Source organism: Myzus persicae, unplaced genomic scaffold (genome assembly GCF_001856785.1).
Source record: "Myzus persicae strain clone G006 unplaced genomic scaffold, MPER_G0061.0, whole genome shotgun sequence".
Classification (NCBI taxonomy): domain Eukaryota; kingdom Metazoa; phylum Arthropoda; class Insecta; order Hemiptera; family Aphididae; genus Myzus; species Myzus persicae.
Window position 1 is genome coordinate 248,080 of NW_019102568.1, and position 18,714 is coordinate 266,793.

An 18,714-nucleotide genomic window follows, 5' to 3' on the forward strand; every position below is an offset into this window, starting at 1 on the left:
ATAATATTGTGTGAATATGAACGCGGACAGGTTTTAGTTAAATATAACAAATCATTATACGACGCTCGGCGTTTAGGTCTAATTCGATTTCTCAACTAACTTTGTGGTCGCGATATTGCAATTTGCTCGCATATTATTATGTTTACACAACGTCGTCAGTCGAACCGTTATTAAATAAAACGGTTCTAGACGTTTCTAAATTATTATTTTCTAAAATTGCAGTTCACACTTATCATTATCAGAATATTTACTCTGATCTTGGTCACAAATATAAAAAAATTAAATATTAAAAAATTATATCGCCCTCAATCACTGCCGCTGTTCTATAAAATACCGGTAATTGATATTAATTCTTCAGCAGACCATCCAATCGATTCGTCTATCCCTCGTGAAAAAATCAATTGATTTTCTCTAGAGAAATTTGGCAAAACTATCAATCTCAAGCCGTCAGTTCATAATAATTGAATATTTACACCGGCTAAAAGATGCATTGACAATTATTTATGTTATCTAGCAAAATAATCAATAAATATAATTATAATATAGATACAACTTTTTAATGTACATTGTATATTATATTCCTGTGACGATAAACCGTCTACGAACGTTGAAAATAATACAATGAAAGTAAATAGTCAATAATACACTTTTATCTATTTTGTAGAGTAATCGTATTTTTATTTCGCTTTTTGTTTCCCGTGGACATTAGTAATAGATAGATATATTTTCGCCACTATGAGGATACTATGATCTATTTGTCGTATTTCATAATAATTTATCATTTCAAATTATCTAGCATTTTACTTATTTATATATTTAACTATTATTTTTTTTTTTTTAATGAAGGCCGCGGCAACATGAGCAATTGGGAGTACATTACAAACTTATATATAATAATAAAAATGTTTGTTCATTTACGATATTGAGTGATTTTTATAGAGATTTACCGGATATTAGATTGGAGTTTGGCGGAGGTTATGAATTTGATGATGTTGAAGGTTGACTGAGACGAGTTTGTAGGATTTTGACTATATTGATTCGGAATGGTTTAAGCTTCTCTTGGTGTCGATATTATGTACTCTGCATTTTGTGGGTATGTGTTTCACAGTGACTTTTTTTATTGTTGGAAGGAGAAAGACGGCCAGCCCGAGAGAGCATTGTCCGGAAGAGAGTTACAAAGCTATGTTTTAACTTTTTAAGTTCTTGATGTTAGGTCGTATACAACGTCAATAATTCCGCTAATCTCTGTGCATGTTATGTTCATTTTGTTAACTAGGTATATAACATTTTCAATGAACAAAGTTACGTTGCCTAAATTATTAACTGTACATTTTTTTCTCCGAAAAAAATTCTTTAAACCTTATCATGGCATAATTTGTAATTACTTTATATTATACGGGTTCTATGGTTTGGCTAATCAGTAACTGTATATATAGGTTTGACATCGAGTTCCGGATTATTTGAATTCGGCGGCGTATCGTTTACATTTCGTAAGACGTGCCATCTTTAAAAGATTAAAAAGCAACAATATACCTTTCAGACATTTCGAAAAACAGTGACTACCCGACAATGGGGTCGCGATCAAACACAAATCCGACTTCATTGTGTAGGTATACTGCGTAGAACGACAGTACACAAACAAGAGATGGTCTTTTTTTCACCGGATAAACTTTATTGTTACACACAAGACACGTCGTCGCAGCAAAGAGTAATCATCAAGACGACACCGCGAATTTCAGGTTTTTCATAATATTATGTGTCCCTCCGATATAATATTTTTCTTTGTTAGGACTCGAGCCTCGTAAGCACACTGTATACTTGCAGTATTCGATTGTCGTCCGGCAAAGCCGATTGTCGATCAACTGAAATTTAAAAAAAAAAACACCAACGACGCCCCCTCCCCGCGGACGAATCGCTAGCCGCGATGATTATTATAAATTATGGCGTGAATTAATATACAATATATTATGCGCGTGTGTTTTGGAGGAGGGGGTGGGGGGACGTAGGAAAAATAAACATTAGATGGCGATCCGTGCACTATATACACAATACAGAACAGATCGGTATTCGATATTCGATGAAAAAAAAAAAAGGTCACCAGTATTTTATATTTTTATTCTTGTGATATATTGTGTACCTATACATCATCAGAGAAAACAAAATAATTAATCATTTAATATTATCATCGTTTTCGTTTGCAAATACGCATATCATATATTATATTTTTAATCTAATCGTTTTAAAATATTATTCCTACTCGGCAAAAAAAAATATGAGCGAGCAATACGCATTATAATATATTAATATATATTTCTGCAAAAATACCCCATATAGTGCATTTTGTGTGCACATACATATATGATTTGTTTTTCATTTTTCTCGTTCTTCTCGTTTTTCTCGCTTTCAACGAGCACTTAACCAATATGTCCTATCGACAACTATTCTAGGTGAAGTGATTTTCGTGTTATTGAATAATAATAAAAATCGATAGTTCAGCAAACACACACTGTTTTGTTCAATACCTAATAAATGCGAAGTCAATAAAACGTTTAGGTATTAATATATGTAAATATTAAATTAAAACTTTGCGTGTGCGTTTAACTGTGACTCTATAATATGGTCCGTATAATATAATAGCTGTAATATTTTCGGTAGAACAAAACTGCGGTGAAAATATTCATTATAATATATTAATGTGTCATCGTCCATTCATTTCGAACATTTTTCGTTTTTATTGTTTTTATATTTTCAGCAATAGATATAATTTTCACTAAAACAATTTGAAATTTAATAAAACACATTTCGTATACATTATCATTTGCGTCTAATGTACAATCGTTGCACATACAACTTTTTTTGTTCAGCAACCATTGGTACATAATCATCAATTTTATGGACAATGTGCTACGATTTTTAAGGTTATTTAACGGAATAACAATGGAAATAAAAACTGAAGGATTAAACGACATTTTAATATATTATTATTGTTGCACATTATTTTACCGGGAAAACCTTTTTGTACTTAATTCGTCGGTCGTGACTGGTATAGGATGGTCGTAGATCAATTTCTATTTGTTGCAAAGAAGATGACTTTATCTAGGGTTTGTCGGGGGTCTTTCTTTTTACGTGTTTCACATTGCATATAATATATTATGTTTTAGAAAAATAAAAACGATCACATTTTCAATTCAAAATAAAAAAATTTACATATAAGTAAGATAAAAAAAAGGCTCTCTCACAAAACGTACATGGATAAAGTTATATTATTTCTGACAACAGCAACAACAACAACAAAAAAGTTGTGTTCTACGATCTACGACTGTTTAACGAGACGTCTCGGCTGATGATGGAGTAAGGAAACGTGATTTTTTGACAACCAAGTCAAAATCGGTATACCTACTTACTGCTGCAGTTGCGACCTATATTAAGCTAAACCTAACAAAATAATGAAATGTTAATAATAATAATTAGCCAGTAAAATGTATTGAATTACTAGTAATCACTAATTATTCTTCTTTTTTTAGCTTGGATCTTGGGGTCATGGATGTGTAAGATCGTGCCCTATGTCCAAGGTGTTTCAGTGGCAGCGTCCGTGTACAGTTTGATCGCCGTTTCAGTGGACAGGTAGGTGTACACAATTAATACAAAAAAAATGAACGCTAAACAATTCGCGTTTGACCGATATGATCGATGCATGTTTTTGTTGTTATTGTGGTATTTCAAGTGAACGTTAATTGACTGACTGTTTTTTAAGTGGTACAAATTACAACGAATTAATCCATTCAGCAATAAATTCATCAGTTAAAATATATTTTAAAAATAAAAAGATCACAGCAACTGTGCAGTATCAGTGTGTCGCTTTACTATTATTATGATCGCTATACAAAAAGCACATTTGATACGTTTTCATAAACTGTTTATTGTAAACAGTATTGCACCTATATGTACCTACATTGTCAAATAATATAATAATTAAATTTGTAACAAGTGCAGTATAGCACATTGCATTTTTCTGTTCAGCCTATTTTTCAAAAATAAATAATAGAGTATCGCGATTCCTGACGAATAAACCAAACAATTTCCTCTAAATTTTTCGCAAATATTTGTGAATTATTATTTATCGACTTCATTCATGTTGCGAAAAAAAATCAAATCATAGATAAAGTTTTACTCTGTTTTATTATTATTTATATTTATTCTGTTTTGGTTCATTCAATAATGAAATTTGTCCTTATTTGGGTTTTAAATTCAAATGACGCTTGTATACGGTTGCATAAGTTTTCATAAGGGTCCATAAGTAACATAAAATATACGCAGTCGTATACAGAATGCCGCAGCGCCGTTGTTTTAATATAAATTTACAAGTGGCCTGCAATAATTGATGAAAAACGAGCAATACGTTTATTGTGATTAGAGGAGCAGATTGTATGATATTGTATAGTGAACGATTCATAGAAGAAAATAAACATTACATCCAATAAAAAAATATGTTAATTCATCGTAGTACACTTTTGATCGTGAGGCGTTGTAGATAGTCTACTAAACATACACAATAACAATATTGTTTGAGTGCTCGGTTATAATATAATATTTATACATGGGATATAATATCTAATAAAACCATCACTCTGTAGATTGAATGTCGTTTCTGGGGTTTTCATTACAAACAAAAAAATAAAATAAAATGTTTGGGGCCATAATATTATACTAATACGTATTTCTTTTGTATATCATAACACAGAATCAACCAAATTGTGTTTACCAGAATTAACATACCTTTTAATATTATTAGTATCTAATTTCCCGTGCGAAATGTTCAATACAACAACGATTTATTTTATTTCACTTTGATGGACGTACATGAATTGGATCAGACATATTGTGAAATTGAGGTTAGGTTAACCTAGATTTTAGCGATATGACAGCCTTCAGTATAATAGACAATATTATGTGGGTAGGTATTATTGTATTAGAGTTAAATACTGTAGAAATAAAAGATTAATTTTACTGTACGATAATCAACCATCTGATTATTTTATTTGATTACGAGAAGTTATTAAAACAAATGCCTTAATATATTTTTTTTAGTTTCATATTATGTATTTTTTAACGTGACTGAAACAGAATACAATTTTTTTCCTCCACAGTTGGTGTGTTCTTGAGTTGTATAGTATATTTTGTTTTATGTACCACTGCTTAAACTTTAAAAAGACAATAGTTCGCTCAACAATGGTATTAAAATTGAAATGAAACGTATGAACTTTACCAATAATCAAGTTTAATCACATTTATATGTCACTACTTTGATTAAAAAGAAGGAGGATAAAATAAACATTTTATAATACAAATATAGTATTATAATAGTACTCTTTGTATTATATGAAAAATATGCATTATGTATATTATTTAAAATGATATACAATATGTTAATACAATATTTTGTATTAAATTCGCTTGATGTATTTATTTTCTTGTTCTGGTATATTATAGATAAATTATTTCACTACTTAATTGTTAATAATCACAGCAGTTAATTGAGAATTCAGATATATTTGACTTGGAAAATCCGTTATTACAACAATCTGTACTAAATATATACAATACATTTAGAACAGAATAGTTTCGTACCATACAATTACATGCGATCGATAAAATATTCTCCAAGAAAGTTCACAACAGTGCAAAGGCCTCCTATTCTATATACAATTTTCAAATACACTCGAGTGCAAGGGAAATATCTGACAACAATCTAATCGAATCTTAAGTACTGTTGTCCAATGGTCCATCACAGTCGGAGATAAAATACGCTAAGTCCTCCTCCCCTTAGTGTTTCTGAAGCCCCCTAAAAATGACTAATTTTCTAGTCTTTTTACATTCTTCATATTATATTTTGTGCTACTTAAAGTGTGTCAAGTCGAGATTATAACTTTTATTTTCTTTTTAAATCATAATTATTAATTAACATTTATACGGTTAATTATTTAGCAGATATTTTCTTTGAACATTTTGATGTTTCAAAATCAAAATTCGATAGTATAGTTTTTGAGTTATTTAACTTTTTGTACTAATATCTCCATGGGTGTGGACGATTTGGGGGCTACTATAGTGTCTAGTCAAATCTAGTAATTAATATTAGTCCATAAACATTTATAATTTGTAAAAATGGTCGAAGTAGAATAAATACTGGATCTAATACTATATAATATATTTTATGGATTTGTAAGACCATTTTTAAGGTTTTTTATCCTTAGTATACATTTAAAGACCAGAAAACTATATTAGATCTATCATTAATAAAACTGATCCAATTAATAAGTTATATTAAACAATTGGAATTCTCGTTTGAAAAACATAAAATTGTATCATCACAGGACCTGTATCACCGTGTATCACCTACTCTTTAAGTAATAAAAAAAATATATCTTAAAAATTTGAATTTAAAATTTAAAAATAGAGTGATTTACCCTGTATATAATATATATTGTTATATTATATCTGTGAATTAGGTATACTTTCTGTTCTTTTCGTTATTAACGAAGAATATTATACCACGCTAGGAAACGATAAGGCAAGGGTGATCGAACAATACTTGGATAGAAATAAATCACAGGCGAAACACACAATGTTATGACAATCATTATAATTAAATTAATAAATTTATTGTTTTTATGACCAGAGTCACCGAAATAACATTGTCGGTTAGTCTTTTGAAACAATTTCACTAAACATTATGTGACGAAGAAAACATGTGCACTACACCCGTGGGTGTGAGCGATGATAAATTACGTTAACCAGAGTCAAACATCAGTAATGCACGACTGAGTGGACGGGCAATACCGGATGGACTGCTACCGGGTGGACGGCCACCGGATGTACGGACACTGCCGGGTGGACGGCGACCGGATGGACGGCGGGTACAGCTACCACGCGGGTCACCACGGGCGAAGGATGAGATTGGACGACGGTGGACGAGTGCACCACGGAAGCCGGATGGTGTACGACAGCCGGAATGACCGGTACGACGGGCACGTACGGTGCTGCGCTGATGGCGGCAACCAAGCACAGGACTAATGCGATCTGGAAAAAAATTAATCAATAAATACTGTTAATCGATTAAATCATTGTTGTTACAATTGAATATGCATGGGAACAGTTCTGTTGGATTGCAGCTGCAGCAAAACTACAAAAATAAAACCTCTAGCTGCAAGCTTGCGAATTACCCGGAAAGCATAATATTATTACTATATATCGTCACAACCAATCGTCGACGCCCGACATTTTACGCGATATTATCCCTTCGCCATAAAGGTCCTTTTTGCTTTTACCGAGATGGCGAGATGATGGCGTGACCTCATTTTCCATAGTAATTAATATACTTACACGAAGGTGCCTACTTAATTTAATATAAAATGAAGAATAGAAGTCTATATAGGCATCGATATTAACCGTCCAACCAAAGGACGAAATAGTGCTCAAAAAAGTACACCAACTAATACCATTCCTAATGAAAAAAGGTTCTGGTGCAACGGTGCAGCAAACTCATAATATATAGCACGGTCTTGCGCCTCCGAGTCACCCATATAATTGAATAGTATATTGATGATAATATTTTACGCAAAAAGTTCGAGCGGTCAAAGTCGTAACGGAAAAAAAAATAGTATAAGAACTAAAAAAAAACTACGTAAAATCATAAGTCTCCATACGCGTGATCACCGCTAGTAACTTGGCTTGTTGAGATCCGTTGATTAAACAGTTTATAAACGTCGGTTTAAACTTTTAAAGTTGTAATGTTTTGGGATTCGCGGGTTTTCTGTAAACATTTTTCAGGGCATTAAGAGTAGATACCTACTACAAAAGAAGCATAATACAGTCATTACCGTTATCGATTGAAAAAAAGGACACATGTGCCACAGTACAAACAGGTCAAAATTGTACATTCCCAACGGGTTTCGACACAAATTTTGAAAGAAACGTCTATTAGATAAATTTGACGGAAAACCGTCGACATAATATCCAGTTACGAACACGCAATTTAAGAGCGTTCAATACTCTTGGCATTTTGTACCTTTACTGTTCGATTGAATTTCGGTTTCGCCATATTATGGTAACGACTTGTTTTCAAAAAGAATTAGCTAAAAACCAAACAATATTTTGATTGCTAAGGATAAGGCGCAGAAAGTGTTAAAATACGTATAATGGAGGAATATAATAGTATTATACACCTTATATTCGCACGCCTTCTCCTGAGACCCATCACCCGAAATCATATATGGCTTGGGCGGGGTCAAAGTCTGCGGTGCTTGTAATGCAATTTAAAATACTTTTACTCGTAATGGTTTTCGAGGAAAGGACTGAACGAAAATTACTTTACAGTGGCCGGTATTGAGCGATTACCACTCGCACATACATATACACAACTCCTCGTTCGGACGTTTTACCAGGCGAGGTAAAACGTGTTATCTGATAGAGACACGCCTAAAATTCACTCGTCGTCGAGTTGTTTCCAAAGGCATATTTAACAATACAATGCCCCATTCTGGTATTATACGATGTGTGCGCCACATATTACTATCGAGTGTAAAAAAAAAAACCACAACACGAGTTTTTATAGTCATCGTCGAGGTTATAGTGCATCTTGACCTTTTCACGAGCGTTATACATGTATAAACACAAGACCACGCCAGGCTTTTTTTTTATATACGTGTACCTATATTGTAATGCCGTGCACGCGTACAAAGGTAAGCGCAAAAAAACCTTTAGCACAGGTATAGAGGCACTCTCACACACACACACACACCTACACACACACATATATATATATATATATAGGCAGAGTTGCAATTGCAGTTTTCCCCCCTCAACCCGAGCATAAACTCCATCCATTACTGCAATGTTTTTAAATTATATACAAGTGCCACTACATGAATATATAACACACACACACACACACACACACACACACACACACACACACACACACACACACACACACACACACACACACACAGATTAAACACTCCGATGTGTGTGCGAGCGTATAACTGCAGTGATGTATATAAGTATGAACTGGCGAGCGTGTGTGTGTGTGTGTGTGTGTGTGTTCGTTTCAACTACTGAAATTGATTGTTTGTCAACTTGGCGGCATAATGATTTACGCGACCGTGGTTGTTTTATACCGTAGCAACCACCGCCGACGACGACAATGACGACAAAACTAGCTATATATTATACACTTATATACAGCATATATATACGACAACAATAATGCGAAAGTGTCTGTGTGTATGTATACATATATATATATAATATCTATGTTGTAACGCAACGACGACGACTACACAACACAGCAAATAATATTATATTATAATAATATATCATTGTTGTTGAGTGACATTATTGCGACGTCTCTAATGATGACCGCTTTACGAGCCTACTACTATTATACAACTATACTGCTGCAGCGGTTACTGGTTAGTGGTTAGGCGTCCGACCGTTTTAATAGGATAATATTGTTATTATAAAACAGAAATGTTTGATCGGCCCGATACGCTTATTTTCGCCGCATATAGTCATTACACTGTTTTGCCGAACATCGCAGAATGCAACCGCAGTGATGACCATCGAGAGGGACGAAAAACTACTGATTCGGCAGTCAATTATATACACACAACAAACAGTATATTATAGCGAGCCAGTAGAATCGCATCGGTGAAAATGTGATTTTTACGACAAGAACGGCGTAAAACATCCACAAAATAGGGGAGCAAATGCACATCGCGCACAATGACCCACGGCCAGCCCCTCCCCGTATGGCGCCACTGCCAGTCTGTCGGGCAATACGATATATATTTCCATTAGGCTAGCTCAGTGCTCAGTGTTCTGCACGAGACGGACAATTGCTTATATCTGAGACTGTATCTTGTTTTTGCACCCTAAACAACATAATAATATGGTCTCCGGAACGATACTGAGATTACGTGTTTTTCTATTAAGTTATAACCACTCATTTTAATGGAACTCTGTACAGAATTTAAAAATAAAAATGAACCGATCTCACGATGTTAAAATAATATTGAGGATTAAAAGAATACGATAAACATGCAATTATGTTTATTTATATATAAACTGAACGACTTCACGGCAACTCTATATTAGGATTTAATTAATTTTATAACCTGTGAGTAAATGAGTAATTGTTTAAAAAAAATCCATTGAAATATTTAGCTGATGTATTTAGTTGTTATAATAATGATAACATTATGTAATTAGAGTGTTGTCATTTTGTTTTCTCACAAAAGTCGTTAACTGTTTGCACTGACGTAAGTTGGAATGATAAACCTAAACCGAACCGATGAAAACATTATCTCACGATATGTAGTACTTAACAAGCGAAAAACGTTTAAGGTGTCGTTATTATGTCAGCGATAAGTTAACGAGTTGTTAGTGTAAGTTGTTGTTTTGAGTTTTCTACAAGCATATGACCTACGTCATGAAAAAAAACACTAATAAATAAACAATATCATAAATAGTCGACTCGATGATATAATAATAATTAGTCGACCGTAGTACGAATCACAGTTATTATCATAACCTTACATAATACGTCATAATTACCTCCTCGATTTAATCGAAACAATATGATACACCACGTATACCTAGCCTATCTAAAAGGACAAATTAAAAGGAATATAATATTGACCCCGTGTGAAGACAATGATTGATATAGTGGCCAATTAGTAGGTAATAATCATAACAATCAGCCGCGAGAGAAAGTCGCCGAGAATCGAGACCATAAAACAACTACGATCCTACAGGACAATCGCACAGTGTTTTCACTCGGTTTTCTACGCATATCTCCCCATCGCAATGCAGTCAGTCAAATTATGAGTATTAATACCTAATAATAATGGAGATTAAATGCAAAAAAAATCTTTTCTGCGATTCAAAAACGACATTGATAGCGTCATACGTGACGCATCATTTAATACAATAAAACTAAATATTATAAGATTGTTTGACGAACAGTTTTCGCGACGCTTACCGTTAACTTCATGGTGGTGACTGGAAGGGTCTGCTCGTCGTCGGATCTTTGGAATTTTCAAACTGTCGTCACTGGACACGAACGGAAGACGCAATGTGTCCGGTGCTCGTCTGTCGGGGGCTTTTATACCCGCCGAGTTCACCTCGGCGGCACAGACTTGGCCGCCGAACTTGCCGCCATTTACGGTCGTCCCGCCGAACTTGACCCGGTAAAGGAGCGAAATACAAGTGCGCGGTCGTCGAGTGCGTAAGGCACGGGTGGGCACGGGCGTCGGAATTTTTCCCTCATCGTCCACGCCAAACCGGACACTGGCGCAACCGTTACCATTTTCGACGGTCGTCCAACGGCGTCTTTCCATCGTCGTCGTCGTCGTCGTCGTCGTCGTCGTTGCCACGACCGTCGTAAACCACCTTGGCCTGGCCGCAGTTTGTACGAAGACGACGACGACGACGACAACAACAACAACAACAACAATGGCAATGGTGATGGTGCAATACCTATGACAATATAATATTATGTGCAACATATTGTATCCGACGTGATTTTAATTATCACTTCTGCTGCACACTTATGCTATAGACGCGTATTGTCGTGTTGTTGTAATATTTGTTGGATGGACACTTGGAAAGTTTTAATTTTTCAAACTGAAGCAATTTTATAATATATGATTTTCACCTTAAGCAGAAGCTTAACGGTGTTGACTGATTACATATAAACGGAGGTAGGTATGTCATTAATTTGTTAACGAGTGATAGATCAATAAAGAATGTTTTGACACGAACATAAACTGTAGCGAATTCAAGATTTCTGATTTTCTTTATGAATAAACATGGTACAAGCTGTGCAGAATTATTATAGTATACAATATGAGTTTTGTGAAACATTAGAGTAAAAGTTTATTTAGAATACTTTTTAAATACTTTTATAATGAAGAATTTGGAAAGTATTTTAAATACCTACTGGGTTGGATGTATTTGAACATCAAAATCAAATCTTTTTATATAAATTATTTTAAAAACTCAAAAGAATTATTCGTAGCATTTTAAATTGTTTTTATGATCATTAAATTATTTTATTTATAATTAAAATCAAATCATTAAAGCATTAAACACTTATTTTATATTTCATTAATTTTTTTTTTTGTTTAATTATAATACTTAAGTATTTTCAAATTACATTATAATACATTTTTGTTTATTTTCATTTTTCAGTATAAAATGGAGTAGTTAGTACAAATTTCTAATGATAGTTAAACTTGATATTACAACTTCAAATAATTAATTACTAATTACAATATTTATTTTCTTACCTACTCGTACAATTAAATAAATAATATTTTACTAAATAGTATTAGAAATTTTGAAGTTTATTTTAAATTCTTCTTGAATGGATGTATTTGTGTCTGCATTTAAACATAATTTTTTAAGTATTTTTTACAAGACTGTGGTATAATAAGTCTGAAATTATAATAATTATAATTAAGATATAACCGTAAAAGCTAACTATCCGAAGTCAGAAATTTTAAATTTTGTTTGGCTAATTTACATTTCTGAAACTGGATGGATTTTTTAATTGCTCATTATTGCCAATGTATATTTACACAATTCCGTAACCTAATTATAGTGATAAATTATTTTTGATTAGCTCAGCACTTTTCACTGTACAAAATTGGTTTTTTTCACAAGAATATTATTTTTGTTTAAAAGTGGTTGAATTGGCTAAAAATTAGAAAGCTTGAAATCTGCTAATCCTATGCATTATGTAAAACGAGAGATAAGTAAAACTTTAAACAAATACTCGAATCGTGACCTCAATAATACAGTATTTTTGTAAAAATTCTTAAGGTTAGATTTTTTAACTTGAGCTGAAAAAAATGTGTGAGTGATATGGTCTACGCCTGTTTACTTTAGTTCATCAATCGAACTTTATTTAATTATTAAACGCTTAAATATTTGCAAAAAACTAAACAATTATCTCATTTAATTAACTAATAAATAGTTTTCACTGACAATGTTCCACTGTGATAGCTGACACAATTACTTAAGGTTTTTCAGTGATCACGGTAAACTATTGATTTTATATTCTCGTGAAATGATATCACTGAGGACAAGAAGGTCAATGGATTATATATTTGTTCTTACCATAACCCTGGCCGGAATATTGTGCAAAAACAACACAGGCACAGTTCATAAATGCAGTTGTTTGTATAGCAGCGATTTAAAACAATATAACTGTTCAGAAATATATAACTATATATTAAATTATGTATACCAGAATCGTATTTAATTTTTCCTTTTTTTTTTTACATTTTCATTTCCATGTAAGTTGATATTTCGCCTTAGTATCAGCCGAAGTGGAATTAGCTCAGCATTCGATAATAATATTATGTCGAATCTTTGACATTGTACTCGTATGTTGTGATTGAGTCTATATTATGTATTAGCGAATAACTTATTGCCATACAACGACTCGACGATAAAACTTGATCGAGCATAATAATAATTATTGTCTTTGATAAATAAAATATAATTGAAAACCTTATGTCAAAAAAACAATATTGAGTTGCAATAGAAAGAATAAAAAAAATGTCTTAATGTCTTAATCCTTGAATTCGCTGCATACCCGATTTTTTATATTATTATTATATTCGAACAATATGAACAAAAATGTCGACTCTTTGTTATCATAATTTACTATCACTATCAGCATCATCCTTTGCAAGTTGAATAAATTGACCGTGTTCTACCTATAGTTCTTTACACAAAATGTTTATAAATATATGCAATCAGTCCTAATTATATAAAATAATATTTACTTTACAATATTTTGAATTCAATAATCACACCGATTAATCTCTGATGGTGAATTGATGAAGCGATAAAGATATTATTGGATATTATATGCTTATATAACTATTTAATTTAGGTTTTTTTATTAAAATTTGATTTTTTTATTTAACTTCTTTTCTAGATATATTCAGTTTTTTTCGAGGATTTGTTTTAAAGTGGGCAGTTCATTGTAAATAATTATTGATTTGAAACGAGAAGAAAAATGGAAATAAAATAAATTAGTTGAATACCTCGAATGTTAAGTTGTAATGTTGTTCGGATTTAATCTATGTTATTAAATTAATTTACCTATAATCATAAATTTGTATTCGCTTGTTATTATAGAAATAGTTTACGAAAGTCGTGAAATTAGTTCCAAACTATAAGGTGGTTTTATAATTTATACAAATCGATTGATAGTATAAATAATCACTTTTAATAAGTTACTTAAGCATATTATAATATCCAATAATACCTTCATTGCTTCACCAATTCACCATCAGAGATTAATCTTCAGTATTAATCGGTATGATTATTGAATTAAAAATATTGTAAAATAAATATTATTTTATATAATAAGGACTGATTGCCTATATTTTATGAACATTTTGTGTAAATAATTTATTCAGTTTTTTTATTCTAATTAGATAAAAATCTATATTTGAGAAATTATTCTAAATTGAATAAAAAAAGTTATTTGATATTTAATAAAACAATACAACAGGAATAAAAAAAGACGATGAATTGAAAATATTATTTCATTAAAAAGTCAAGTTGAGGACAAAAATAATAATTTTAATAAATTTTAATAATCAAAATATAATTTGAATAAAACATATTCTTGATTAAATAAAAATCCTAAATTAATAAAAAATATGTGATATTAATAAATGAACCTAAATTACTAGAAATGTGATATAAATAAAAATCAAAATGAATAAGAAATAATCTTTATTAAATAATTAAATAAAAAGTCGAATTTAATAAAAAAATTAATAAAAATTCTCAATTATTAAAAAATTAATAAAAATTCTCAATTAATAAAAAAATTGAATTCTTATAAAAAGCGTAAATTAATAATAAATCTAAAATTAATAAAGAATATTCTTTATTAAATAAAATCCTAAAATACAATAAAATATAATACTAATAGAAAATCTAAATTATATAAAAATCTAAATTGAATAAAAAATATGCTTAATTTGATTAAATGCCTAAATTAATAAAAAAAACCATGCAAATTCTAAAAACTTCATAGCAAATTCTAGCAGATAAATAGCAATTTTTCTAAAGTGGTTGGAAGTTCCTGGATTGAAGTGTGGGGGCTGAGTTGAAGTTATCCCCCCCCCCCCAGATAAGAAATTTGTTTTCTGAGGAAATCAAAACCATGCAAATTCTAAAAACTCCATAGCAAATTCTAGCAAATAAGGAGCAATTATTCTAAAGTGGTTTGAAGTTCCTAGGTTAAAGGGGGGGGGCAACTTCACGCACGTATAAATGTGGTCGTTAAAGCCGTCTTCGAGCTGCGTATTTTTCGAATATTGTCTACAAAACGGCATCTCAGGCAACATAATATTATTATTTCAAAGATGGCGCTGTTCGATCCGGATAGGCCATATACGTTTTGTCACACTTGCATGATAACGATAATATTTGGTAGTGAATCGCCATTCGGATCAGCACTATTATTAAATTATATATTTTATTGTCATGTGTATTTTTTTTTATCTCGAAGACCCGTACAGCAGATGCACACACGCACTTTTCCAAGTTTTTTTTAGAACTCCTACTGAGCTGTATAATAATAATAATAATAAATCATAACGCGTCATCGTACACGAACGCCCTTTGCCGGTCCAAAAATATTGTGTTCGAGTGCTGTCAAAAACACGAGTTTTCATTTTAAAACGTTATTTTGTCATTATTACTATATTAGGTGTACCACTTGTCTGGACGTGTATAGTAGACTGCGTGGAGGTAAATTATTATATTGTCATTAAATGTGGCTGCCAATAGCTTCCAACCATATAAATATTATGTCATAGGTTCTTGTGGGCGTTGATGCGTATGTTAGTAAAATATTAAATATATTAGGCCCTCCCTAGAACGACAGCTACAAAATCATTCGTCTCATCCTTACGTACACTGGACGTAATAATTAATTTATCCTGACATTTTGTAAATTAATGTAGTTTTCAACGCTAGGTTGTTGTTGATGCGGTCGTTGGCGTCGTTGATTGGATAGGGTAAAATCGTAATAATCTTTTGGCCTGTCTTTCAAACCGAAATGGATTTAACTACGTTCCATAACACCGTCCGAGGCCAAAATAAATATTACAAATCTGAAATATTTTGAGTTAACTATTACATGGCTCCCGAAAGTGCAGAGGAACTAACTTTAAGTAGGTTTACAGTAAAAATAAAACAACACTTTTCCTCAATAGGTACAGCCATATAGGTAGGTATAATAATATATTATTTATAGTATCGTTCTTGTCGAGAAGAGTAGACGACTCGTCGTTGAACTTTCATCACCTGCATTATAATATTGGTTTCATAATAATACGACTTTTTTTTTATTTTCTCCGGCACCATCGCGTCGCGTATAAATTAATTGTAAAATCGACAAAACAGTATAATATTAAGTATGTAACACTCATAGACCTAATCGAACGTAATATTGTTATGCATTGTGTACGATATGTCCATATATCTCACAGCAATTATTTAAAACGGAACTTAATCTTTTCTATTCGTCCCCAATTATTATTAATAATTACGTTTATTCTGTACAATATATTTTTATTCTATTATAATGTTCTCTGATTATTATTTTAAAAACTGCTCCCGAGTTTTGATTGCCACAGGGGGGAGGGGGTGCCGCAAAGTGTGCACAAAAGTGCAATTTCGATGTTAAAAATTGTTGCAATAAACTCATTCATCATTATCGACCTAAATAATATTGACACGACGGTTGTTTCGTTGACAGGTTCCTGGCCATTTGGTATCCGCTGAAGTGTCAGATCACCACGCGCCGGGCCCGGTACATCATCGGCGTCATCTGGCTGGCGTCGACCACCATCACCATACCGTGGGCGCTGTTCTTCGACATGGTGGCCATATTCAAGGACGCCCCGAGCCTGGAACTGTGCCTGGAGGTGTGGCCGGACTACCTGGACGGCAACCTGTACTTCCTGCTCGGCAACCTAGGCCTGTGCTACGTGGTGCCCACGGTGGCCATATCGCTGTGCTACGCGATGATCTGGGTGAAGGTGTGGCGGCGGACCATACCCACGGACAACAAGTGCGCGCGCATGGAGCGCATCCAGCAACAGAGCAAGGTGAAGGTGGTCAAGATGCTGGCCATGGTGGTCGTGCTGTTCGTCGCGTCCTGGATGCCGCTGTACGCGATATTCGCCCGGATCAAGCTGGGCGGCCGGCTGGTGCCGTGGGAGGAGGACTTCCTGCCGGTGGCCACGCCGATCGCGCAGTGGCTGGGCGCGTCCAACAGCTGCATCAACCCGGTGCTGTACGCGTTCTTCAACCGCAAGTTCCGGCGCGGCTTCACCGCGGTGCTCCAGAGCCGCCGGTGCTGCGGCACGCTCCGGTACAACGAGAACCTGCAGCACTCGGCGTCCGCCAGCGGAAACGGCGGCGGCAAGGCGTCCTCGTACTACATCACCAATCACCACGCGTACACCAAGCGGCAGTCCAGCCAGGAGACCAACGTGTCGTACATATTCAACGTCTGAACGCAAAGCACCCGAAGCCGCCCCCCGCACAAACGATGACGATATAAATATGATTTGATCATGAACTACATACGCGCGTATTGCGCCGTTGTTGTGTTGTTGTTGTTGTTGTCGTTGTTGTTGTTGTTGTCGTCGTCATCGCCGTTGTCGTCAATCGACAACCGACGGTAGCATTAAAATCAACAACAATAATCGTATAATAATAATAATGATAATAATATAATAATTCGAAATAAAAACCTCCTTCAATGACGTCGGAAGTGTTTTCAGGTCCGGCGGCGGGGACATTATTTGTCGTGCGTTTTTTACCTGTGTGCCCTGCGATTAGATCGTACCGCATACGCGTAAATATATTATAATATAACGACTAAATATTTTGATTTTTCCCGCCGCCAAACATCGATATCGATAATACATTTATATAATAATATAATATTATAATAATCGCACATAACACGTATTCTCCATACGTATCGTACTGCCGATGACGCACACTGTATACGAGGTGTATAATATGTTATAATAATAATAATAATAATATGTGACATATCGCCGCAACTAAATAATATAATATTATAAAAATAAGAATAATGTAAAACCGTCTTAGGCGAAGTGCGAAATATTATGCGCAGTTTTCACATCTCCAATGCATATATATATATATATATTATAAATTTATAACATATTAATCATAACGATGTAAACAATAATAATATTATAATATAATGTAGTCCGTCGAAATAATAATAATAATAATAATAAAAATAATAACTATAAAATACAACACACATACACTTACACACACTCGTATATGTACTAATCGCTATAATGCGTATATTTATAGATGCGCATAATATCATATTATATATACCATAGAGTGTATTGAAAATATTTTTTTTTTTTAATGTACGAAGTATAATAATATTATTAAGTACAATCGTCGATTTGCACGCTGTACATACACATATTATATTAGAGGGTGTATTCAATATATTATTATACTTTCACGGCTTCCCTTTCCCCGGTCGTGGTGATAACAATATAATGTAATCGTAGAAGTTGTTTCGCACCGTTCGACCCACACCCACCCACC

General features: G+C 33.2%; 1 protein-coding gene across 2 annotated transcripts in view; it reads left to right on the top strand.

Moving 5' to 3' along the window:
• LOC111032586 (neuropeptide SIFamide receptor-like) overlaps positions 1 to 18,708 on the top strand; it is a 45,600-nt gene extending 26,892 nt beyond the window's left edge. For both annotated transcript variants that reach the window (XM_022312966.1, XM_022312967.1), the window contains exons 3-4: positions 3,525 to 3,624; positions 16,859 to 18,708. In XM_022312966.1, coding sequence (XP_022168658.1) covers positions 3,525 to 3,624; positions 16,859 to 17,621 — 863 coding nt within the window. In that variant the 3' untranslated portion in view covers positions 17,622 to 18,708. The remainder of the gene's footprint in view (positions 1 to 3,524; positions 3,625 to 16,858) is intronic.
• The last annotated feature ends 6 nt before the right edge of the window (positions 18,709 to 18,714 follow it).